We start from the raw sequence: 26266 nt of genomic DNA, 5'->3' as shown, positions 1-26266 counted from the left end.
TGTACCCACACTGCTCGTGCGTGCCAACTAGCGTCTGCGTTGCCATGGGCTAAAATAGTTCAGTTCTATTTCTGACGCAGATGGCGCTGCAAGTCCTGCCTCTCCCATCTCCTCATTGGTTTATAGAAGCAGGTACCCACGTGCCATCTGTTCATTGGTTATACCCAAGTGGGTGACTGAAAGACAAATGAGGTCAGTGGCAGTAATGCACCTAATTTATGAAAGTTGCCAATCGCAATATAAAGTCAAGAGAAGAAAAGGCCTGGAAGGAAGAGAAATGACTTTGGTTGACGATTTTATGTGTTAATTAATTGGCGGAGCACACCAAAATGTGGAATAAGTCAGTGTATGAATACATTCTGAAGGCACAATGTTTACCAAACATGCCAAAGAAACATTAACTGCTCTATTCCTCTTTAGCTGAACTTAAAAGGTGAGGTGTTGATGTTTTAGTCACAGCAGAGATTTTATTTTACCTTTTATTTAACTAGGCAAGTCAGTTAAGAACAAATTCTTATTTACAATGACAGCCTAGGAACAGTGGGTTAACTGCCTTGTTCAGGGGCAGAACGACATATTTTTACCTTGTCAGCTCAGGGATTCGATCATACCTTTCGGTTACTGGCCCAACGCTCTAACCACCTACCTGCTGCCCCATAAATGTGTTGGGTTGGTTAGACCGTAGTCACGCCTCTGTTTTATTAGTGCTAAAATATAGATGAAATGGATGTATCTGTTCTGTATCGACATGAATAATCCCCACATTATATGTCTGGTAATATTTTTATTTTTTATGGTGACAAAATCAATGGATGATGATGATGCCTTAAATTACCTCAGTTTTTGCATCGACTTCAGTGCCAACCATCCAGCAATGTTTTAATAATGAATGGCCTCAAAAGTCCCACATTGGTGTTCTGTATACACTGTCTGGGACTGTTATGAACTGTCTGTTTGTCTTTAATACACTGCCCATGTCATTTCCACACACCATAGGGTGGCCTGCACAGCGGCCCGTCGCCCTCCCTGGACTCCTGACCTGCTGTAAAATAGTAGGAAGGGCTTGGTCCCAAGCTAAATATCCTGCTGTGTGCCAGGGAAAGAAAGGGCTGAGTGCTGTGGGCAGATAAGATCAGGGCCGGGGGCCAGTGGCATAGTGCAGGGGAGCGCGGCAGCGGGGTGGCCCAACCCAGCGCCGGCCCTGACAGCCAGCCAGGGTTAGCCCTGCTGCTGAGTCCCCTTCTTTTCTCCCTCTCTCCCCTTTCACACTGCTCTTTCTCTGCGTCTCTCTCTCAATCTCTTTTCCCTTGTCGCTCCATTGTTGTTACAACAATGTCCTGCCAAAAGCCCCTCTATATCGCTGCTGGCCGGCCTGCCTCCCTCATGCATCCTTTTTTTTCTCCACCTTTGGGCCTAGAGAAAAGCCAGTCCCCTGAGATCACAGGCAAAGTGTCTGCTCAGAGGCCTTGTTGGGGTAGGAATGGTTTCTGTAGTCTGTACCATGGCGATATACCCCCACTCCATATGTGGAAGCAGAAGGCACCTGCTGTTTGTAGTGCACTTCAATGGGGCACGACCTACATGAGGGGGAAAATATGTTGCTGCAGTCAAATATTTGGTGTGTGTAAAGAGGACGCACCTAATAAAAGTTGAGGCTTTGATGATTATAATAACCACTGGCAACATTGATGGCCATAAAGCTTCTCTGTTTTCAATGACAAGTCTAATCCTGTAAAAGCGACTGAGCATTAGAGCTTTTTGTCCTTGAGTGCTGTCTGTCTGTGCGCACAGCCCCCCCCGCTACAGATATACTGTACATTAATTTATTGCGATTCTCTCCAGCATGATATCTGACACCAGCCCAGCGATGGCTAAAGCCAACCTGTTGTTTTTGTTGGGGGTGGATGTTTAAACGCGTGTGTTATCCCCCCTGCTGCATCTAATCGCAGACATGCATGGGCCAGCCTGTTTCCTACCATAGCCCCAGACCTCAGCAGTGAGCCCAGCTAAATCTGGAAAACCAGTACCACACAACCGGCACATGTACAAAGAGAGGATGGACCTCCCTCCGGGTCACCCAGGCCTGCTATAATTTTTAAAAATGTTTTATTAAAGGTATTTGTTATTTTCATTGACGCCTAGTGCCCCTGGCACAATGCGACAATGAGGCATTCAACCTGCTGCCATCATGCTCTGGTGGGCATCATGGAATCTGGTTGGAATTCCAAGCCTTCCGTAGTGTGACTCTGGGGACCGTCCCTATCATGTTGTCAGGATATGAGAAAACATTCCATGGGTTAGGGCCTCCCGTGTGGCGCAGCAGTCTAAGGCGTTACTAAAGACCGGGTTCATTTCCCGGGCTGTGCCACAACCGGCCATGGCCAGGAGCCCCATAGGACAGCACACAATTGGCCCAGCGTCGTCCGGGTTAGAGGAGCGTTTGGCAGGTTGAGCTCATTGTGCTCTAGCGACTCCTTTTAGCAGGCCGGGTGCCTGCGGGCTGACCCCGGTCGCCATTAGAACGGTGTTTCCTCCGACATATTGGTGCGGCTGGTTTCCTGGTTAAGCCTGCGGGTGTTAAGGAGCGCGGTTGGGCAGGCCATGTTTCGGAGGACGCATGACTCCACCTTCGCCTCTCCCAAGCCCCTTGGGAAATTGCAGCGATGACACAGTAAATAACATTCCATGGTTTATTTGGGGGGGGGGGGGGTTCAGTTTGGGGCTGATATGGTGCTGATGTTGGAAGTTATGATTGCATTCCATTACGGTGTCACTTTATGTCCATAACGTTGAGAGTAATCTGGCCCTTAGGAGTTTAGCTAATTGTTTTGAAACAGACTGTTGCTGTAGACGCTACACATTTGTTGATTGAATGGATGCTTGTTTTTTAGCCAGATGCATGTTGAAGTTCTGTAGCGTCTCTTGCTGCATCTTTGATTCTCTTTCAGCTTTGGCTGTACTGGTTGATTCCAACTGCCTTTTCGACCCTGACATTCCCCTTCAAACCCTTTCCTCTTTTGTACAGAGAGGTCAGGTTCCTCTCAAAAAGGTCATTGCAGAACACACACACAGACACACACTCCCACTGAGTCCTGAGTCATCAGATGGGTGTTACTCAATACCCCCCATGACTCTTCTTTCTCCCTCTCAGCTGTCCTCCAGGGATGGCCAGCTGTTGGGAAAGGAGCTTGTCACTGTCTGTGGGAGTGTTCCATACCGGTTGTCACAGCTGCACCACTCATGCTTTGTTTCAGGTGTTCTCCGGTCACCCGGCTGTCTGATCCTGTAGGGACCTGCAGAGGCAAACCTAGAGTCATATGGCAAACCCAATGTCATACTGTAGGGCTACTTACTTTAATGCATGTAACTTACAATGGGTTTTGACAATTTCGCTACCTTTTTGGAAACAAAACACTGTTTAATAGAAGGATCCTTTCACAGCATTATAAGGCTGCGTTGAGACAGTGACTTATCAATGACCCAAACCCAGCTCAGTTAATCCCTACCATTGTGACGCTGAGTTGTCATAATGCTTCCTCAAATGTACATTAAACCACGGGCGTTGGTAGACACAATGTAAGTAACTTAATGTATCTGTTGATCCTACAGCTATTGTATGCAGCAATCATGTGCCTATGAACCAGATGTATACTGTTAGCACTGAGGCGGTGTGCCCTAGTAGGAAGACACTGTGCAGCTCACCCTGCACTAAGATAAATAACATGAGCATATCTACTTCTGCTAAGCTTCCCAGTAAAACAGTGAAAACAAGTAAGCATCCTAGACAAGTGCTCAAAATTGCCCATGTTAACATATGTAGCTTAAGAAACAAGGTTCATGAAATCAATAATTTGCTAATAACCGATGACATTCATATTCTGACTATCTCTGAAACTCACTTAAATAATACCTTTTTATACAGCGGTATCAACAAAATGTTATAACATTTACATAAAAGACAGAAATGCCATTGGACATGTTGCTGTTTATATTCAGAACCACATTCCTGTAAATCTTAGACGATCTCATGTTTTAAAAACTGTAGTAGTAATATGCCTTCAGGTTCATCTGCCTCACCTAAAGCCCATTTGTGAGGTAAGCTGCTATAGACCACCAAGTGCTAACAATCAGTATCTGGATAATGTGTGAAATGCTTGATAATGTATGTGATATCAACAGAGGTATATTTTCTTCTGGGTGATTTTTAAATATTGACTGGCTTTCATCCAGCTGCCCACTCAAAAGCTTCAAAATGTAACCAGTGCCTCCAACCTTGTTCTGGTTATCAGTCAGGGTAGTTATAAATAGCATGTATTGATCACATCTTTAATAATGCTGCAGAAATTAGCTTGAAAGAAGTATCCATATCCATTGCATGTAGTTATCACAATATAGTAGCCATATCTAGGAAAACCAAAGTTTTGGGATGTTAGTCCTAAATATTTCTCAACTAATTCTGTTATAAATATTGTGGAAATGGAACAAGTTGAGGAGACTAAACTGCTTGGAGTAACCCTGGATTGTAAACTGTCATGGTCAGAACATGGGGAGAAGTCTGTCCATAATAATGTGCTACTCTACCTTCTTCACAGCACTATCAACAAGGCAGGTCCTACAGGCCCTAGTTTTGTCACACCTGGACTAGTGTTCATTAGTGTGGTCAGGTTCCACAAAAAGGGACATAGGAAAATTGCAAATGGCTCCGAACAGGGCAGCACGGCCGGCCCTTGGATGTACACAGTTAACATTAATAATATGCACGTCAAAGTGGAGAGGAGAATGACTTCATCACTACTTGTATTTGTGAGAGGTGTTGAACATGTTGAATGCACATGTTGAATCAGACACCCATGCATAACCCACAAGACATGCCACGAGGTTTCTTCACAGTCCACAGACGATGGGAGGCGCACAGTACTACATAGAGCCATGACTACATGAAACTCAATTCCACATGAAGCAGGAAAATTTGATTTAAAAAAACTGAAAAATACACCTTATAGAACAGCGGGAACTGTGAACCAATACAAAGATAGGCACAGACACATGCATACACACCCACGATAACATACGCACTATACACACAAGTACACATGGATTTTGTACTGTAGATGCAGTGGGGAGAACAAGTATTTGGTACACTGCCGATTTTGCAGGTTTTCCTACTTACAAAGCATGTAGAGGTCTGTAATTTTTATCATAGGTACACTGTGAGATGGAATCTAAAAAAAAATCCAGAAAATAAATTTTAAGTAATTAATTTGCATTTTATTGCATGACATAAGTATTTGATCACCTACCAACCAGTAAGAATTCTGGCTCTCACAGACCTGTTAGTTTTTCTTTAAGAAGCCCTCCTGTTCTCCACTCATTACCTGTATTAACTGCACCTGTTTGAACTTGTTACCTGTATAAAAGACACCTGTCCACACACTCAATCAAACAGACTCCAACCTCTCCACAATGGCGAAGACCAGAGAGCTGTGTAAGGACATCAGGGATAAAATTGTAGACCTGCACAAGGCTCAGATGAGCCACAGGACAATAGGCAAGCAGCTTGGTGAGAAGGCAACAACTGTTGGCGCAATTATTAGAAAATGGAAGAAGTTAAAGATGGTCAATCACCCTCAGTCTGGGGCTCCATGCAAGATCTCACCCCGTGGGGCATCAATGATCATGAGGAAGGTGAGGGATCAGCCCAGAACTACACGGCAGGACTTGGTCAATGACCTGAAGAAAGCTGGGACCACAGTCTCAAAGAAAACCATTAGTAACACATTAGGCTGTCATGGATTAAAATCCTGCAGCGCACGCAAGGTCCCCCTGCTCAAGCCAGCGCATGTCCAGGCCCGTCTGAAGTTTGCCAATGACCATCTAGATGATCCAGAGGAGGAATGGGAGAAGGTCATGTGGTCTGATGAGACAAAAATAGAGCTTTTTGGTCTAAACTCCATTCACCGTGTTTGGAGGAAGGAGGATGAGTACAACCCCAAGAACACCATCCCAAACATTAAGCATGGAGGTGGAAACATCATTCTTTGGGGATGCTTTTCTGCAAAGGGGACAGGACGACTGCACCTTATTGAGGGGAGGATGGATGGGGCCATGTATTGCGAGATCTTGGCCAACAACCTCCTTCCCTCAGTAAGAGCATTGAAGATGGGTCGTGGCTGGGTCTTCCAGCATGACAACGACCCGAAACACACAGCCAGGGCAACTAAGGAGTGGCTCCGTAAGAAGCATCTCAAGGTCCTGGAGTGGCATAGCCAGTCTCCAGACCTGAACCCAATAGAAAATCTTTGGAGGGAGCTGAAAGTCCGTATTGCCCAGCGACAGCCCCGAAACCTGAAGGATCTGGAGAAGGTCTGAATGGAGGAGTGGGCCAAAATCTCTGCTGCAGTGTGTGCAAACCTGGTCAAGAACTACAGGAAACGTATGATCTCTGTAATTGCAAACAAAGGTTTCTGTACCAAATATTAAGTTCTGCTTTTCTGATGTATCAAATACTTATGTCATGCAATAAAATGCAAATTAATTACTTAAAAATCATACAATGTGATTTTCTGGATTTTTGTTTTAGATTCCGTCTCTCACAGTTGAAGTGTACCTATGATAAAAATGACAGACCTCTACATGCTTTGTAAGTAGGAAACACTGCCGATTTTGCAGGTTATCAAATACTTGTTCTCCCCACTGTATGTGGTAGTAGTGGAGTATAGGCTTGAGGGCATACAGTGTGCTGTTGAACGTGTGAATGCATTGTAATGTAATGTAATGTAATGTCCAGTCTCTTCTAGTTAATCATTCATTCAGTTGTCCAACTGTGCGTTTATGGCTCTGGTTTCAGTCACTGCACAGGTGGTGTGGTTGATCTCATTGGTCTCACTTGAAGGTTCAGTGTGGTTGAGTCATGTTCTGGTATGCACTGGGTTGGACACCCACTCTGAGATATACTCATGCCTTCGTACTGGGGGTAGACTCACGTTCTCATGTAGTGGTGTCATTGTGCTCTTGTTTCAATGAAGCGGTGCTCAGTGGGCTTGGTGACTCATCTGCAGAATGGAGAAAGAAGACCTGAAGATCGTGAACAAGGATGAGGAGGATGAGATGGTGTGTTCCCTCATTTTATTACCTCTTTCTACCTTGTTTCTCCCCCCCCCCCCTTTCCTTCACTCACTCGCACGGCCCTGCTACACTACAGCCATCGGGCGTCCGGCATTGCCTTCAGCCATTGAGGGAATGCTTCCTTTGAAATCATTGAAAGCCGCTATACTGCCGGTGTTGCGCTCACATTGCGTCACGTCCAATGGCAGTGTCCAACTCAAGAATCTCCAATGTTCAATTCTCGATGGCTGAATTAAAGTAATGACAAATAGTTGATTTTGGTTGCATATGGCCTCCAAGAACTACTAGCTAGCAGAATCTCTAGCTAGCTACATTGACTATTTTCACAATGTAAACAAAAGTTTTAATGAATACTTGCGATAAACTGGACCAAAGCTATTGTACTTCAGCGTAATCGATGAATATGGTACAGTAGGAAAATAGAATACACACTTCCCCTCTGCTGTCAAAACATCACACTCTGTGTAGCAGGTAGTGTCACATTGACGCGACGCTTATGGCAAAGTAACTTGACTTGTATAGTGGAGCTGAAGTGTCTCTTGCTCTCTCACACTGTCACAGCTACACCACTCAGGCTCCACTCTCAGGTCAACCGGCTGTCTGAGCCTGTAGGGACTGGCAGAAGTAAACCCAGAGTCATATGGCAAACCCAATGTCATACAGTAGGACTACATTTGGCCAACTCGAGTAGGACAGCATGTTGGAGAGTATTCCAACTCTGTCCGGTCCAGGCTATTTTAGTTTATAATTTAATTCAGTTGTCCAACTGTGCGTCTCAATCTCGCTCGCTCTGTCCCTCTCATTTGGTTGCTCTCTCTCGCTCTGTTGCTCTTGCTCACACGCTACCTCTCCCACATCGCTCACATGCTTCCTCTCTCCGTCTCTTACTCTTTCGCTGTCTCGCCATCGCTCTCTCGCTCGCTGTCTCTCCATCGCTCTCTCGCTCGCTGTCTCTCCATCGCTCTCTCACTCACACACTCTGACGCAAACACAGCCTGGCTAGCTACTGCCCCCTTGAAGATTCAGACAAATTACAAAACAGACTTGATCCTCTCAATCCGTATATGACGTGACACACATTTGGTAGAAGTACCGAAAAAGTACAGTTTTGGTATACCGTGCAACAGTAATATGAACTACAATTTTAACTGTCCTCTCTCCCCTCCATGGCCCCCTCTAGGAGCTCCAGGGGTACCGTGTGTGTCGGTGGCGTGTGGCGGTGGTGGGTTTTTGGGTGCTCTGTACGGGGGGCTTCCTTCTGCTGCTGCTCTACTGGATGCCAGAATGGTGTGTGAAGGCCACCTGTAGCCGGACCACTGTCAGAGAGGCCGAAGTGGTGCTGCTCCAATCCACTGTAAGTCATTGTCCTCGTTACTATGGCAGAAACCATTCTGGATATTTCAGTAACTATTTTATTTTCAGCCACCAATTTGTAGTTAAAAAATAAATATATTAGGCCTTAAGTGTTTTCTTATTCAAACATTAAGTCACTAGCAGTACCCCACGCTTACATGTGGTAAATCATTGGAAATTAATCGTTCTAGATAATGCAATTCCCAAATCCTGTAAATAAAAAATGTGTATCTGAGTCGTTTCACTAATTCAGTACCCTTTGAGATGTGTAACATGGTGTTTATTTGGGGGGGGTAATTTTAAGATTCTGTCATAAAGAGCAAATGTTCAACTTAATAAAAAACATGTTTTTTTCCCCAACTCGAGGTTAAATAATGGCTCTAATTATTTTTGTGTAGTTTTAGTAGTTCTGAAAGCAGCAACCAAGAGCCAAATGGGGTCCCTGAAAGTTGTGAACTATGTTATCACGTAATTGCTGTCAAGCCCCTGCAACTGTGCACAAAGACATGCACATGCTTGGGCTCACCCCACAAACTCTTTTAAACTTGCAACATCATTGGACATCATTCCACCTGCCAGTCAACATTGCTGGCTAATTCCTTGTTGTACGAACTAGTATGTTACATGCTATATGTGTGGTGTCGTATCGCGCCTGGTAAAAACCTTAGTTTATTGTTCAATATATTCAAAATTTCTAACTAAATACACCATTGAGATACAGGTTGTGAGCATAGTGTTTCTGATCGGTTTGAGAATTGTCTTCTAATGTATTTGTCTGGCTAAAATGGCATGTTTAGCTAATTTAATTTTCTGCTTGGTTTCCAGAGAAATGGAGCCTATTGATAGCGAAATTAAACAAGGTCTAAAAGATAGATGGTTTATTATGCATGTACGAGACATACATTGACACATTTGTTCCAAAACGGGCGGGTTAAAAAAGAACAATGTTTTCATCCTCTGGAATGCCTCTAAGTGCCAAATAAAGTAACAGGGTTGACCGTAACAGGGTTGACCGTAACAACCATCAATCCCCTTGTGACAGGGCAAGTGGAAACTTGTGTACAACAGGGAGGGGCAATTAAATGTAATCTATCTATGGGTAACAAGGATGACCTGTTATACTTGACCCACTCAGTTTTCCGTTACAAAACACCAGAAAATGGCCAAAAATACACTGCTCAAAAAAATAAAGGGAACACTTAAACAACACAATGTAACTCCAAGTCAATCACACTTCTGTGAAATCAAACTGTCCACTTAGGAAGCAACACTGATTGACAATAAATTTCACATGCTGTTGTGCAACTGGAATAGACAACAGGTGGAAATTATAGGCAATTAGCAAGACACCCCCAATAAAGGAGTGGTTCTGCAGGTGGTGACCACAGACCACTTCTCAGTTCTTATGCTTCCTTGCTGATGTTTTGGTCACTTTTGAATGCTGGCGGTGCTTTCACTCTAGTGGTAGCATGAGACGGAGTCTACAACCCACACAAGTGGCTCAGGTAGTGCAGCTCATCCAGGATCAATGTGAGCTGTGGCAAGAAGGTTTGCTGTGTCTGTCAGCGTAGTGTCCAGAGCATGGAGGCGCTACCAGGAGACAGGCCATTACATCAGGAGACGTGGAGGAGGCCGTAGGAGGGCAGCAACCCAGCAGCAGGACCGCTACCTCTGCCTTTGTGCAAGGAGGAGCAGGAGGAGCACTGCCAGAGCCCTGCAAAATGACCTCCAGCAGGCCACAAATGTGCATGTGTCTGCTCAAACGGTCAGAAACAGACTACATGAGGGTGGTATGAGGGCCCGACGTCCACAGGTGGGGGTTGTGCTTACAGCCCAACACCGTGCAGGACGTTTGGCATTTGCCAGAGAACACCAAGATTGGCAAATTCGCCACTGGCGCCCTGTGCTCTTCACAGATGAAAGCAAGTTCACACTGAGCACGTGACAGACGTGACAGAGTCTGGAGACGTCGTGGAGAACGGTCTGCTGCCTGCAACATCCTCCAGCATGACCGGTTTGGCGGTGGGTCAGTCATGGTGTGGGGTGGCATTTCTTTAGGGGGCCGCACAGCCCTCCATGTGCTCACCAGAGGTAGCCTGACTGCCATTAGGTACCGAGATGAGATCCTCAGACCCCTTGTGAGACCATATGCTGGTGCGGTTGGCCCTGGTTTCCTCCTAATGCAAGACAATGCTAGACCTCATGTGGCTGGAGTGTGTCAGCAGTTCCCGCAAGAGGAAGGCATTGATGCTATGGACTGGCCCGCCTGTTCCCCAGACCTGAATCCAATTGAGCACATCTGGGACATCATGTCTCGCTCCATCCACCAACGCCACGTTGCACCACAGACTGTCCAGGAGTTGGCGGATGCTTTAGTCCAGGTCTGGGAGGAGATCGCTCAGGAGACCATCCGCCACCTCATCAGGAGCATGCCCAGGCGTTGTAGGGAGGTCATACAGGCACGTGGAGGCCACACACACTACTGAGCCTCATTTTGACTTGTTTTAAGGACATTACATCAAAGTTGGATCAGCCTGTAGTGTGGTTTTCCACTTTAATTTTGAGTGTGACTACAAATCCAGACCTCCATAGGTTGATAAATTTGATTTCCATTGATAATTTTTGTGATTTTGTTGTCAGCACATTGAACTATGTAAAGAAAAAAGTATTTAATAAGAATATTTCATTCATTCAGATCTAAGATGTGCTATTTTAGTGTTCCCTTTATTTTTTTGAGCAGTGTAGTAGAATCAGCTCACCTGCTTTTACACTATGATTTGACTATTAGATGTTAAAAGTTTTTTTTTATAGCAATTTTTTTTAATAAAAGGCATTATTTTCAATATGTTAAAACGAGAGTTCAGTTCATGTAACAGGGTTGACCTTAAAATGAGGGACATGCTGAATTTTGGCACTAGCAAGACTTTATTCATATAAAAATCTGATTTTATTGAATTGTCCGTGTGGTCTATATTGAATGTAACAGGCTTTTAAAATTCAATATTGGTGCACAATTTGTACTTAAAATATGAAAAGGCACTCATTTTGTGGAATGACTCATCTGTTCAGCTTTTTGGTCTCTGGATAGACTATAATGCCCATATTCTCAACGCCGGAGCATAACAAACTCCCATAGTCCTATTTCCTGTGGGATCATGGCACTTGCTTTCTCTTTAACATGCAATGCTAGCCTACAATGAACCCATGTTATCCATATATAGGCAACTGCCAACACAATTGAGCCATTTGAGTAAATGAGGGATGTACAGTATATTGAAATCAGGTGCTTCCACACCGGTATGGTTCCTGAGTTCAATAACAATTATATCCCGTCATGCTTAGGAACATGTATAACAATTCGGAGCAGGCCATTATCTTGGCTATTCCCTCATAGGATGACAATGTCCCCATCCACAAGGCAGGTTTGATTACTGAATGGTTTGATGAGCATGAACCGATGTAAACCATATGCCATGGCCATCACCAGATCTCAACCCAATTGAACACTTATGGGAGAATCTGGAGAGGCGCCTGAGACCGATTTTTCCAACCACCACCAACAAAACACCAAATGATGGAATTTCTCGTGGAAGAATGGTGTTGCATCCCTCGAATAAAGTTCCAGACACTTGTAGAATCTATGCCATGGTGCATTGAAGTTGTTCTGGCTCGTGGTGCCCCAATGAGCCCTATTAAGACACTTTTTATGTTGGTATTTCCTTTTCTTTGGCAGTTACCTGTACTGTATTTTTTTTTTAACAGTATGGTTTCAGACTAACTTTTTCCCCTTTTGGCACTGGTGCCACTGCCACTAACATTTTCAGTTGGTGGCACCAGCCCATGATTTTGTTACGGCGTCACGCAATAGAAAACATTTGGAGTAATGTTTTAGGGTCATTTTCAGTGCTATTGCGATGGTATGATTAAAGAAATACGTAGTTATGTCGAAGCAGGAATGCATGATAAATATATTTTGACGTGCAAACCAGTGATTGGCATGTATTTGGGTTGCCAATTAGGCTATTGTTGCTACAATTTTGCTGTCAAGATAGGGCTCCGGAATTGCAGATTTATTTTGTTCAGGAGAGATTAATTTGCTTATCTTTTTTTTTGTTGAACAAATAGCACAGGCTAATTGACTTTGGGCAACTTGAAACCAAAACCCCAAAAATATAATGTTTTGAGTGAAGTGACCAGGTATAATTTGTAGCTCGCAATGATGCAACCACATCCAAGCGTGGAGGTGTAGTTTACACCTCACTGGTGTGTCTACCAGCTTACGTTTGTTGCCTATGTTTTAACCTAGTGCTTATTTGACTCATTATATACCTTTTATTTGAAAGGATTTGGGAGTTAGTTTAAGAGTTTGGGATTACAGGGCAGCGGGTCATCAGGAAATTTTACGCAGGGGCCCGACAGACTATAAGTGCAGCAGTGCAGTTGATATTGTACCGGGGATTATATTTCTATTGTGATGAATAATTATCATGGTAAATTGGAATGTCCCGTCAATGAGCATAGTGGATAGAAAAATACAAAACCAGGATAATGCATCAGACTCTCCATCAATGAATCTGACGCTGTTCACATACAAAGGCTTTATTTTTGCTTCACTTAAGTAATGGGAATACAAGACAACCTGTCACCGCTGATTGTGTGTGTGTGTGTTCTCAGGATGAGTTTAAGCGCTGGTTCCTAGCCAAGGTGCGTGTGATGCTGGCCCCCGGGAGGAACCCCTTTGACAGCCTGGAGACCCAGACCACTCCCCCCATGGCCAACGGACACTCCCCCCACTCCTCGAACAGCCCCACCCAGGAGTTCAACAGGAAGTACGCAGAGTACCAGCCCACTCAGGTAATAACACGTGATGGCACACACAGTAACATACATGGATGGTCTTTTTACTTATTTTACCTGTCTTTCTCTCACACAGTCACAAAAATATAAACTTTCATGGTCAATTGGGGGGGTGCACCAAAAAAGTTTCTGCCTTCTGTTGATAACATTGTGTTATTCTTTTTTTTTTTTCCTTCTCATTTCAGATTCGCTATTTTACACTCCATAGCACAAAGTACTACTGGAATGACGAGGTCCAGAATTTTGAGGTGTTAACGTAAGCAATTTAACGAACCATAATTATATTCAGTGACCTGGAAATTTTTTGAAGTTACAGTGCATTCAAAAGGATTCAGATGCCTCCAATTTTTCCACATTTTGTTACGTTACAGCCTTATTCTAAAATAGATTAAATGCGTACATCTCATCAATCTACACACAATACCCCATGACAAAGCGAAAACAGGTTTTTAGAATTTTTTTTACAAATGTAGTATATAAGATTATATATATATATATATATATAATCTTATTTACATAAGTATTCAGACCCTTTGCTATGAGACTTGAAATTGAGCTCAGGTGCATCCTGTTTCCATTGATCATCCTTGAGATGTTCCTACAACTTGATTGGAGTCCACCTGTGGTAGATTTTGATTGATTGGACATGATCTGGAAAGGCACACACCTGTCCCACAGTTGACTGTGCATGTCAGAGCAAAAACCAAGCTATGAATTTGAAGGAATTGTCCGTAGAGCTCCGAGACAGGATTGTGTCGAGGCACAGATCTGGGGAAGGGAACCATAACATTTCTGCAGCATTGAAGGTCCCCAAGAACACAGTGGCCTCATCATTCTTAAATGGAAGAAGTTTGGAACCACCAAACTGAACAATCGGGGAAGAAGGACCTTGGTCAGGGTGGTGACCAAGAACCTGATGGTCACTCTGACAGAACTCCAGAATTCCTCTGTGGAGATGGGAGAACCTTCCAGAAGGACAACCATCTCTGCAGCACTCCACCAAACAGGCCTTTATGCTAGTGGCCAGATGGAAGACACTCCTCAGTAAAAGGCACATGACAGCCTACTTGGAGTTTGCCAAAAGGCACCTAAAGAACTCTCAGACCATGAGAAACAAGATTCTCTGGTTTGATAAAACCAAGATTGAACTCTTTGGCCTGAAAGCAAAGCATCACGTCTGGAGGAAACCTGGCACCATCCCTATGGTGAAGCATGTTGGGGGCAGCATCGTGCTGTGGGGATGTTTTTCAGCGGCAGGGACTGGGAGACGTGTCAGGATCGAAGGAAAGATGAATGGAGCAAAGTACAGAGAGAGATCCTTGATGAAAACTTGCTCCAGAGCCTTCTGCCCCAGTCTGAGGTCCTAAGGTTCACCTTCCAACAGGACAACGACCCTAAGCACACATCCAAGACAACACAGGAGTGGCTTTGGGAAAAGTCTCAATGTCCTTGAGTGGCCCAGCAAGAGCCCAGAATTGAACCCAATCAAACATCTCTGGAGAGACCTGAAAATAGCTGTGCCGCAATGCTCCCCATCCAACCTGACAGCGCTTGAGAGGATCTGCAGAGAAGAATGGGAGAAATTCCCCAAATACAGGTGTGCCAAGCTTGTAGCATCAGACCCAAGAAGACTTGAGGCTGTAATCGCTGCCAAAGGTGCTTCAACAAAGGACTGAGTAAAGGGTCTAAATACTTAGGTAAATGTGATATTTCAATTTTTATGTGTGTGTATCCAAGCAAATGTGTTCCAGTGGAGGTTTCTGGTTTCCCCTCTTTCACGCATGCCTGCACACACACCACAGGGGCTTGGAAGACCTGGAGGTGACCTGTTCCAACATCCACTCAGAGCACAGCACGGGGCTCACCAGCAACCAGCAGGAGTACAGGTAGAGACTATTTCATTGCACTTTACCCTCGACTGGACTCCGGACTACAGCTACTACTGCAGCTTATTGAATAACCCAGAGGTTTGCCCTTTCCTATGGTAGATTCACCACCCCCATCCCCCAGACTTCACAACTGCCGGCCACAGCAGCATCTCTTGTCGCCTTAGACGACCGGACATCTAATAGCCCAGTCACCTAACAAAGCCCTGAAAACACCTGATAATAGCCCTGCTGTCAGTCTGCTCAGGACTGGCCTAATGCTCCCTGTGTATCACATACCCAGCGTCTAGTGTGTGTTGAGAGTGTGACTCTGACCTACTTAATGCAGCACTGTCAGTGTCGGCACCTTATCAAGGGTTTTATTACAACCCTTTACAACGGTTTGTTATAAAGTGGAATGAGCTGTTGGGTTCAACATTTACAGTTCAAACACTGTCTCATTCTTTCCCACAGGAGACTGTTTTTCGGAGTGAATGAAATTGCAGTGAAAGTGCCTTCAGTTTTCAAGCTGCTAATCAAAGAGGTAGGAGAGGTTTTGGGGTTTAAATGGGAATAAGGTATTCATGTCCTTTACTTAAAGAATGCTTGATGTTCTTGCCATGGTTCCTTTTTTACTGTCTCTGAGAAGTAATTGATATCATTAGCCTACAGTGAGTGTACAAAACATTAGGAACACCTGCTCTTTCCATGACTGACATACTGACCAGGTGAAAGCTACTCTCCCTTATTGATATCACCTGTTAAATTCACTTCAATCAGTGTAGATGAAGGGGAGACGACATGAAGGGTTTTTAAGCCTTGAGACAATTGAGACATGGATTGTGTCTGTGTGCAATTTAGAGGGTGAGTGGGCAAGACAAAAAATTAAGTGCCTGAGTGTTTTAAGAACTGCAACGCTGCTGGGTTTTTCCCGCTCAAAAGTTTTCAGTGTGTATCAAGAATGGTCCACCACCCAAAGGACATACAGACAACTTACTAATAATTTACATCCAAAGCTGCATATGAAAATCAATAGCTATTTTATCTGTGATCCTGATAGATGTAGGATCTTAATTTTAGCGTGTTTGCTACAGCTGGAAAATAATCCTTCAGCAACAGGAAATGTGAATTTATTATGTGAATTTTAATTAATGGACATTTTTGTAGCGGTTGTTACATTTTTCAAAAGGGAAAATCAAGTCTGAAATGACAAACGTCAGAAGCACTTTTAAACCTCAAATACACTGCAAGTTTTACATTTACAGCTCTCCTGCAACAGTGTGATCCAAATAATGAGAATCATATCCAAGAGCTGTGCGTGGCATTCTAATGATTACATTTTGTTGAATGGAAGCCAACAGCTTTAAAAAAAGAAAAATGTTTTTTTTTAAATAACCGGACATAATGATTCTCAGTTGTTGCAGGGAGGTTGTCTTTAGTCTAATGAGTGAACAGGGCCAACAATGGCAGTACAAACAGCATTTTCCACCTCCGCAGTTCCTCTCAGCTCCTTATTGTCTTTCTATCTCTCTGATGTCTCTCTCGCTCTTTCTGACCTCACTCTCTCTGCGACAGTCTCCATCTCGCTCTCTGTCTCTGTTGTGCGCTCTGTATAAGAAACACATTGAACCATATGTGTCAATCAAAGGGATATTTGGCGTTCATTTATACCATCTTCACACTTACGCCAAACCATGACTGGTTAAGTCTGGCTTAATCAGTCATTATTCTAGTAGTATGTCCAAATTGATGTCTTTTGTTGCAGCTTGTTGTTTTGAAGAAGTTGGCTGAACTACCTGTCCCCCGGTCTCCTCCCCCCTGCAGGTCCTCAACCCTTTCTACATCTTCCAGCTCTTCAGTGTGATCCTGTGGAGCGCCGACGAGTACTACTACTACGCCGTAGCCATCGTCTTCATGTCGGTCATATCCATAGCTACCTCTCTGTACACCATTAAAAAGGTACGTCTGCCCCCCCTCACGTTCCCTTCTTTGTCTTTCTCAACTCCTCCTCTTACTTCCTTCATTTTTACAACATTTATGAAATAATCAAAAGTTAAAGGTGAATCTGGGGCCTTGCTGATCCAGCCTGAGCTCAACAAAGCTGGACTAAGCCAGAGTTAACTGCAATAGCCCCCTCCCCACTCTAATCCCAGAACCATTCAGGCCTGCATGAAAGGGCCCATCTCTGTATGGTCTGCTGCCCCCGAGGCCCTGGGTTCACCCCCTTACAATCACACCGCATAGGTAGGGAGATGGAAGAGGAGGGGTGGAGACTTCTGCCGGTGCCCTGGGTTTACCCAAAGCCCCCTTTAGAATCACACTGCATTTGTGAAGAGAAGGATATGTAGAGGAAGGGCATGGATGGAGAAAGGGTGGAAGAAGAGGGGGGGGTGAAGGCTTCTCTCTAACCCCGAGGGAAATTAGAAGCTGTTAGCTAGAGGCCTGTTTTTCTAGCACCTGATGTGTGGTTCTGCTTATTTTCTGTTTTCTGAAACTTTTCTCTACTTTTCAGCAATACGTCATGCTTCACGACATGGTGGCAGCACACAGTATTGTCCGTGTTTCAGTCTGCAGAGCCAACAACGGTTTGTCTAACATACCTCATTTAGATTTTATGCACTTTGGCTAGTGTTCAATTAGCCGCTAGAAGGTCACACTTTTTTTGTGCGTGTCTGCGGCAGTGAGCTCAGGCCCACATATGATGATGCCTCAGCGTTTTTCCCCTGCTGCCCAGAGTGGCAAGAGTAATGAGAGATGTGCTGAACAAGAGATGCACAGAATACCTCTCGTTTTCTCTCTCTCTCTTACCGCCCTCTACTTTCCCTTCCTTTCTCTCTTTCCTCTGCTCTCCTCCTCTCCCCCCTGTCTCCACACCTACTGCCTCTCTCCTTTGTGTTGGATCATAGCAGACATCGAGGAGGCCCTGTCCACTGACCTGGTGCCCGGCGATGTCATGGTCATCCCTAGCAACGGGACCATCATGCCGTGCGATGCGGTGCTGGTCAGCGGCACCTGCATTGTCAACGAGAGCATGCTGACAGGTGAGACCTGGAAATTCTGCTACAGACAGACAGACCAACGTCTGTCTGTCTCACTACCCAAATACAAAATGTATATTTTACATTTGTGCAAAACAGCACACAACATTACACTCTGTAAATGCTGTATACTTATGCATCAAAGCTCCCAGACTCAACCTCCTTCTCGCCCCCCCCCCCTCCTGTCCCACCCACCTCCTCCTCCCCCAAGGTGAGAGTGTGCCGGTCACCAAGACCAACCTCCCCAACCCGGGTGAGGGGGACAAGGAGGGTGACGGGGCCTACAGCATGGAGGAGCACAAGAGACACACCCTCTTCTGTGGCACGCACATCATCCAGACCCGTTTCTACTCAGGGGAACTGGTCAAGGCAGTGGTGGTCCGCACAGGTTAGTGTGTATGTGTCCTCAGTCACAACACGCGCACTCACGACCTATTTTATTTTTGTTCGATCATGATCTACCCTCAGATTTATTTTTAGGATCAGTTGGCACATTCTGAATTCTGCTATCATCGTAAATATGCTCGTCCGTGTCCCCCTCCCCCACCAGGCTTCAGCACAGCTAAGGGCCAGCTGGTGCGCTCCATCCTCTACCCCAAGCCCACGGACTTCAAGCTGTACCGCGACGCCTACCTCTTCCTGCTGTGCCTGGTGGCTATAGCCGGTATCGGCTTTGTCTACTCCATTGTCCTCAGCATAATGAACAAGGTACTGGACTGAACATTCAGGGAAGAGGGAGAGTGACTAGTCCTTTTTAGATGGTGTACAGTGGTAATGGTCAGTGGTAATGTGGTCAGGGCATTTAATTGGAAAATGGAGTTGAACTGAAAAAGACTGGCTATTTAGCATCACGTTCAATTCCTACATGAACTCCTATTGTATTGGACTTGTTTTCTTTGCCCTCTCCTCTACTGTGGCCCAGGTACCAGCCAAGACCATCATCATCGAGTCCCTGGACATCATCACCATCACCGTGCCCCCCGCGCTGCCCGCTGCCATGACGGCGGGCATCGTGTACGCCCAGCGCCGCCTCAAACGCATCGGCATCTTCTGCATCAGCCCCCAGAGGATCAACATCTGTGGCCAGCTCAACCTGGTCTGCTTCGACAAGGTGGACACACAGACACACACACTAGTAGAGGCTATGCTTGGGAAACTACTTGTATTATGGCCTGACCTCTATATTTACTTTGACGAAAGGGTTATTCTCCCCCTATTCACCATCTCTGTTACTCTCTCCTCAGACGGGTACACTCACAGAGGATGGACTAGACTTATGGGGAGTCCAGAGAGTGGAGAATGGCTCTTTCCACCTGTCAGAGGAGAATGCTTACAAGGAGAGTCTGGTCAAGTCCCAGTTTGTAGCCTGCATGGCCACCTGCCACTCTCTTACCAAGATTGATGGCCAGCTGTCCGGAGACCCTCTGGACCTGAAGATGTTTGAGGCCACAGGTTGGGTGAGTGACCGAAACTGGACCTTTAACCTCTGTCCTTCACTATTTCTTAATCCGTCCAATGTGTTTCATGCCGAGATATGTCGAAAGTATATTGGACAAGTTGCTTTGATAGATTTTCCGGCTTACTATTTCTTACTTTGATGTAAGAAATTGTAAGCCGGAAAATATCTCAAAGCATATTCGCTTTCCCCTGACTTTCAATAAATGTGCCGATCACGCTTATGGGTCCATTTTGAGATGTTGGTCAGTTGAAATATCCACTTTCGATACAGCTTAGCGTTTCTTTCATGTTTACTCCTCCCTCTTCTCCTTGTCAGATCCTGGAGGAGGCCACTGAGGAGGAGACCTCCCTCCACGACCGCATCATGCCCACCGTGGTGCGGCCCCCCAAGCAGCTGATGCCCCCCGAGCCCGTCATGTCACCCGAACAGGACATGGTACGAATAGTTTACCCCCACCCCACCCGAGAGCAAGGCACTGATGTGTAAATGATTAAGATTAAGCTCTGTCACATATTCACCTGTCACAACCTGTCACATATTATTTGAAAGGCACTGTTTGATTGTACATTCACTCTGTTTACTTCACTGTCACACTGTAGGAGCTGTATGACTTGTCGGTAAGTAGTGCTGTCGCTCTTGTTTTTAATATTTCTCCTAGTTTGACTTGGAGGTGAAAGATCTGGAGGTGAAAGGGAATTCTGTGTGTTGTGTCCCCATACAGTTGGCCTATGAGATTGGTATTGTGCGTCAGTTCCCCTTCTCCTCGGCGCTGCAGAGGATGTGTGTGGTAGCCCGTCTGCTGGGGGAGAAGCGCATGGATGCCTACCTCAAGGGGGCGCCAGAGGTGGTGGCCAGCCTCTGCAAGAAAGACACTGGTTGGTCTCTTAACTGTTTACTCTGAATTTGACAGTACATTTTGCAGATGCTCCTATTGAGAAGTTATGGCCAGTATAGTAAGGAACGAACGCTCGGCTATTCAGTCGTAGCCTTGGACTAACTAAGTGTGATTATCATGGTCACGTCATACGACTGGTGTATTGACCTGATGCCAATGCCATGATAAAGACGAGCATTTTCAGTGAAATGTTTTGCTCCCTGGAATTGTTCATTTTGAAGATGTTTTTTCGAAACCGTCTGTCCATGTAGTTCCAGAGGACTTTGCGGATGTTCTGGAGGACTACACCAAGCAGGGCTTCCGTGTCATCGCCCTGGCCCACCGCCGCCTCGAGTCCAAACTCACCTGGCACAAAGTCCAGAACGTCAACAGGGACCAGATGGAGGCCAACATGGAGTTCCTGGGGCTGATCATCATGCAGAACAAGCTGAAGGCTGAGACCGCCGGGGTACTGGAGGACCTCCGCAGGGCACACATCCGCACCGTCATGGTCACTGGTGAGAAAGCGGGCACACCAACATGTTTATCATATCAACATACACAGTAAAACATCATCACTGATCTGACTTGACTGGATCTGTGAAAGCCATTCAGTAGACTTGGATGCCAATGGTCTTGAATCAGTGATGAGTGACCTCAAGGTATATGCCATTTAGCAGAAGCTTTTTTCCCCAAAGCGACATATAATCATGCATGCATACATTCCACATATGGGTGGCCACAATACTGGTGTTTCAAGCGCCATGCTCTACCAACCGAGCCACACAGGATCACTATCGGACATGAGTTGTCACTCTCTAATGACAACCACCAGGACCCATTCATACTGTAGCCATGCCTCACACACGTAGAATGTGATGTTGGCTGTGATGATCTTTGGATTTTTCTTGTGGTTCTCAACGCTTTACGGAGGTATTCCTGGAATCCAGACTAATACAGTTCTGGGCCGTGCAGCTTAACTGGCAGAAAGAGCCAAAGTCCTGCCCGGTGTCCCTCTCTCTCCTTTTCTCCCTCTGTCGCTTTCAGCACTGTAAATGTAATCACACAATTATATGGTTTCACCGCCCGCCAACCCCTCTCACTAACCCGTGGCCTGTCATGCGGACCACTGGTCCAGAGCCAGTATGCCCAGGCCGCCCCATCCCAACCCCTACCCAGGTTTAGAGTTTCACAAAAGCATAGCGCCAGGACAATACCCCCCTGTACCTCAGGGAATAGGAGGCAGTCGCCTCTTGGGCAATGATCTAAAAATCTGTTTTGTGTGTCCCCCCCCCCCCCCCCCCCCCCCTTCCATAATGGTTATGAGTAGGTCTGTGCCTAAAGGCAACATTTAACATCTTTCCTCCAGGTGACAACATGTTGACGGCCATCTCAGTGGCCAGGGACTGTGGCATGATCCCCCCTCAGGACCGGGTCATCATCGCCGACGCGCTGCCCTCCAAAGATGGTCAGTCGGCCAAGATCAACTGGCGCTACGCAGACAAACCCAGCAAACATGTGGGCAAAGCCCCACGCCTGGAGGTGAGAGACGGACCCCTGGCGGTGGGTGTGGCTAATTACAGCTCTGTCAGACAGACACACACACACACACACACACTAGATGCTGGGTGAGTGAGATGGAAAACAGAAACACCACACATGAGTGCCCTCTGTGGGCCAGCATGAGTCATGATTAAGCTAGTTGTTCGGATCCCCCTCAGTTTCAATGAGAAGCTGGTTACATCAGAACTCAGAAATAGCCCAGTGATCACATGCAGCAAGAATGGATGAATGAATGGGTGTGTTCTGGGTTCTAGACAATGGCAGCCAGTCATTGTGTCAGATTGTGTCTAGATGCTATCAGGAATATGTATATTTACTGGCATACCTTAAAGGGATAGTTTGGGATTTTGGCAATGAAGCCCTTTATCTACTTCCTCAGTCAGATGAACTTGTGGATACCATTTGTATGTGTTCAGTTTGAAGGAAGTTGCTACCTAGCGTTAGTGCAATTACTGGAAGTCTATGGGAACAACTAGCACGCTAACTGTCCTTGTGGACTTCGTCGTTGCGCTAAAGCTAGTTAGCATTGGCTCACGAAACTTGCTCCAACTTCCTTCGTACTGGACGTTGAGACATAAAAATGGTATCCCTTGTTCATCTGACTCTGAGGAAGTAGATATAGGGATTTGGCAATGAAGCCCTTTAAGGTCTCCACATCAGTTTATATGGAAACCAGTGGTAATTTCGTCAACAAAAATAGTGACAAAATATTTTTCAGTGGCAATTGACGAGACTTTAACTAACTAAATAGACCCAGAAAAAAAAACGAAACGAAAAAGCTTTTTCATTTCAGTTGACCAAAACGAGACACGAATAAATTACCTCTGTGACTAAAATCTGACTGCTAAGTGGACTTGAAAAAGTTTTTGGGTGAAATTGAGAGCTTTATTAGCAGCACAGATGCGCAGCACAGTTCTGTTGCGCAGTGGGAAGGATGCACCAAACCCGGCCTACATCATGTGAGCTGCGGGGGAGCAAGAGGTGAGGCAGACGGGCTCCGCCTCTGATTATACACATCACGTTAGCGACTCTCTCTTGCTTCCCGTAGATAACCAGTCACCACCAACTTCCTCGTTGGCTATCCTTTTATCCTTTGCCTGGTTAAGAAACACAAGCTGCTTTACGAAATGAAAAACAGTAGCTGCATTGAGTTTAATAGTAAAACAAGTCTAGCTATGTTTTTCTCTCCCTTGAGTATAGAGAAGGAGGCTGTCTTTGAATTTGTAGTCTCGCTCAACCCTCCCACTTTCCCCACTGCATTTCATAGGCAGGTTCTGTAGCCAACTCTCCCTCTTTTCCTGAGAGAAACAGCTTGATTCTAGCCCTTACGGTTCTAAAGATATGACCCATAATACCGGCACTACGTGTTTTTCTCTCTATCGTGCATTGGCGGGACACATTTTGCATTTTGCAAGTGGCTCGTTCTAAAACTAGGCTACTTGCAGACCGGACCGTTAACTATTTGTTTAGGCGACTACTTGTTCAGTCATAGGGGTCAATTTATTGACTCAATTCCTCTTGCCACTACACTGTATCTGACTGGGTAAATCACTTTTATTTTGTGTTAATGGGGACTCAGACTTGAACACTTGGACCAGTACTCGAGCACCGATTCGGACTCTACGTTTTTGTGACTCCACTACATCACTGGGCGAAACAGTCATTAGCTCCCATTCTACTTTTGGACCCCAATGTGGCTGTGGCATCTGTGGAACGTTGACCACAATGCCAATGACGTGACCGAGTGACGGATGTGCAACCCTTCCTGCTTTGCGGCACCATCTGGTGATTATGCTTCTCTCGCGCTCTCTCCACTTGTGTGTGTCTATTTGTTCTGTATGTAATGTACACTATCTATGTAGGCTGAGTGAGGAATTTACATGGCCAGATAATTCTTCTATATGTTTGTCATATTTCTGCTACTGGGAAGAGAATAGGATGTTACTCAGACATGTGTTGGTAGGACAACGCTATGCATGTTTGTGCACATAGAAGTCAGTGACGTATGTTTACTACAGGTTAATGAGGCAATACAAATGTGACGTCACTAAAAATGAAAGGGCATTTAGTTGACTAAAATGGCCCACTGTTTTCGTCATTTTGACAATAACTACACCACTTTTTAACTACACCAAGTCTTAATGATATTTTAGAGTGCCACAGTGAATATTGGTGGAAACTGAAGTTGTCAGTCGCTAGCTTTTACAACTGTTACTCTACATAAGCCATGTTGTATCACTCATCTGCAAGATGTCATTCTTCCCTTGTTCACCTGTACCTGCTTGCCCCCCTGTCCCTGCTTGCCCCCCTGTCCCAACAGGAAATAGAGATCAGTCTAGAGGATGTGTGTCACACTGACGAGCCCACGTCTCAGGACCAGTACCACTTCGCCATGAGTGGCAAGTCCTTTGCTGTCATCTCTGAGCACTTTCAGGATGTGCTGCAGAAGGTAATGGGGTCCATTCCCCAATAAACACATAGCTATTGCTGTTGTGATTTGGTTGTGTCTAATGCATTGTTGTCGGCCTATGTGGTGTAGTTGGTGCTGCATGGGACAGTGTTTGCCCGAATGGCCCCCGACCAGAAGACCCAGCTCATTGAAGCACTGCAGAGTGTGGAGTGAGTAGAGACGCTGTTGACCCCATGGGCACAAATAGCACAGTACACACTCACCCTCTTCATAGATCTGTTTAAATTGCATTCATTACACATTTTGTAAATTACAGTTAAAAACAGTAAATTATCTTTCCCCATCTGCAGCTATTTTGTGGGCATGTGTGGAGATGGCGCAAATGATTGTGGTGTAAGTACAGACCTCTTTTGAAAGTGTTTTTTGTTGTCAAATGATCATGCAGATAGTGTCTTCTATGTTATTGCTTCAACTTTCCCCCCCCCCTCCAACCTCGCTCTCTAGGCTTTGAAGAGGGCTCATGGTGGGATCTCTCTCTCCGAGCTGGAGGCCTCTGTAGCCTCTCCCTTCACCTCCAGGACCCCCAACATCTCCTGTGTGCCCAGCCTCATCAGGTAGGCCTGCTCTGGGCCTCAAGCACCAGAACCCTACCCATCAGCTCAACATGGCTAACAAATGAACACCAGCCTACTGCCAAGCTTAGAGACTAATCAGTGAGCCTTATAAAAGCACTTGCATACTGACTCGCTCGATTTGTTCCTAAAAAAAAATTTATAATAATATCTATCCACAGAGAAGGGCGAGCGGCTCTCATCACCTCCTTCTGTGTGTTCAAGTTCATGGCCCTCTACAGCATCATCCAGTACATCAGTGTCACCCTGCTCTACTCTGTGAGTACAGTACCCCTCCCTTAGTCTCTGTACTCCTGTCAGGATATTACTAGTCTCTGGTGTATACAGTAGCTGACCTCTGACCTTATCTCTCTGTAACCATGTCAGATCCTCAGTAACCTGGGAGACTTCCAGTTCCTCTTTATCGACATCGCTATCATCCTCCTCATCGTCTTCACCAGTAAGTAGATCAATACTAGCTAGTTTGACACTTGTCCACAAGTGTCCTGACACTTTTATTGCGATTTAATTTGGTTTTTAGAAACTTACCCCACCAGCAATAGACTTCCTCATTGCTCGTTCTGCAGTATGGGAGTCACGGATAAAAATGAACAAAGTCTCCAAAAACACCCAAATACTTTTATTTTAGAAACGGCAAAGCTCTCAGTAGAGTGATGCAGGTCTTTAGATGTTGGTAAGTTTCTATAAACCAGGTGAAATTTTAGAAAATGGAGATTTGTTAGAAATGAAAGTGAACTTGTCCTTTTAAATTAAATGTTTGATCTACTACCAGCTTCGCTGGGTTTGTACTTCACTCTCTCTACCCATCCTACCTTCCGGTTCCTTACTACTTTCCCTGTGTCTTTGTCTCTCCCACCTTCTCTGTCCAGTGTCTCTGAACCCAGCGTGGAAGGAGCTGGTGTCGAGGCGTCCCCCCTCAGGTCTGATCTCAGGCCCTCTGCTGTTCTCCGTACTGACTCAGATCCTCATCTGTCTGGGCTTCCAGACCATCGCTTTCCTCTGGGTCCGACACCAGGCCTGGTACGACATCTGGACGCCAGAGTCTGAGTGAGTCCAAGTTCAACCCCCAAGCTAACTACTGGACCTATTC

At 45.5% G+C, this 26266-nt stretch overlaps 1 protein-coding gene across 4 annotated transcripts in view; it reads left to right on the top strand.

Moving 5' to 3' along the window:
* atp13a3 (ATPase 13A3) overlaps positions 1-26266 on the top strand; it is a 59986-nt gene that overhangs the window by 29700 nt on the left and 4020 nt on the right. For 2 of the 4 annotated variants that reach the window (XM_036977977.1, XM_021603569.2), the window contains exons 3-27: positions 7026-7110; positions 8306-8479; positions 13153-13332; positions 13521-13591; positions 15138-15221; positions 15675-15744; positions 17025-17159; positions 17713-17785; positions 18110-18241; positions 18450-18626; positions 18789-18946; positions 19161-19349; positions 19483-19695; positions 20013-20132; positions 20297-20314; positions 20419-20572; positions 20844-21089; positions 21941-22113; positions 24455-24583; positions 24674-24753; positions 24895-24937; positions 25049-25158; positions 25338-25434; positions 25543-25615; positions 26046-26223. In XM_036977977.1, coding sequence (XP_036833872.1) covers positions 7060-7110; positions 8306-8479; positions 13153-13332; positions 13521-13591; positions 15138-15221; positions 15675-15744; positions 17025-17159; positions 17713-17785; positions 18110-18241; positions 18450-18626; positions 18789-18946; positions 19161-19349; positions 19483-19695; positions 20013-20132; positions 20297-20314; positions 20419-20572; positions 20844-21089; positions 21941-22113; positions 24455-24583; positions 24674-24753; positions 24895-24937; positions 25049-25158; positions 25338-25434; positions 25543-25615; positions 26046-26223 — 3128 coding nt within the window. In that variant the 5' untranslated portion in view covers positions 7026-7059. Of the gene's footprint in view, positions 1-7025; positions 7111-8305; positions 8480-13152; positions 13333-13520; positions 13592-15137; positions 15222-15674; positions 15745-17024; positions 17160-17712; positions 17786-18106; positions 18242-18449; positions 18627-18788; positions 18947-19160; positions 19350-19482; positions 19696-20012; positions 20133-20296; positions 20315-20418; positions 20573-20843; positions 21090-21940; positions 22114-24454; positions 24584-24673; positions 24754-24894; positions 24938-25048; positions 25159-25337; positions 25435-25542; positions 25616-26045; positions 26224-26266 lie in introns of all 4 variants that reach the window. The other 2 variants (XM_036977976.1, XM_021603568.2) reach the window with 1 other exon arrangement.

The sequence above is a fragment of the Oncorhynchus mykiss genome, chromosome 5 (assembly GCF_013265735.2).
Source record: "Oncorhynchus mykiss isolate Arlee chromosome 5, USDA_OmykA_1.1, whole genome shotgun sequence".
In the NCBI taxonomy this organism is placed as follows: Eukaryota; Metazoa; Chordata; class Actinopteri; order Salmoniformes; family Salmonidae; genus Oncorhynchus; species Oncorhynchus mykiss.
The sequence above is the reverse complement of the archived record's forward strand: the minus strand, read 5'-3'. Positions and strand labels throughout refer to the sequence as shown.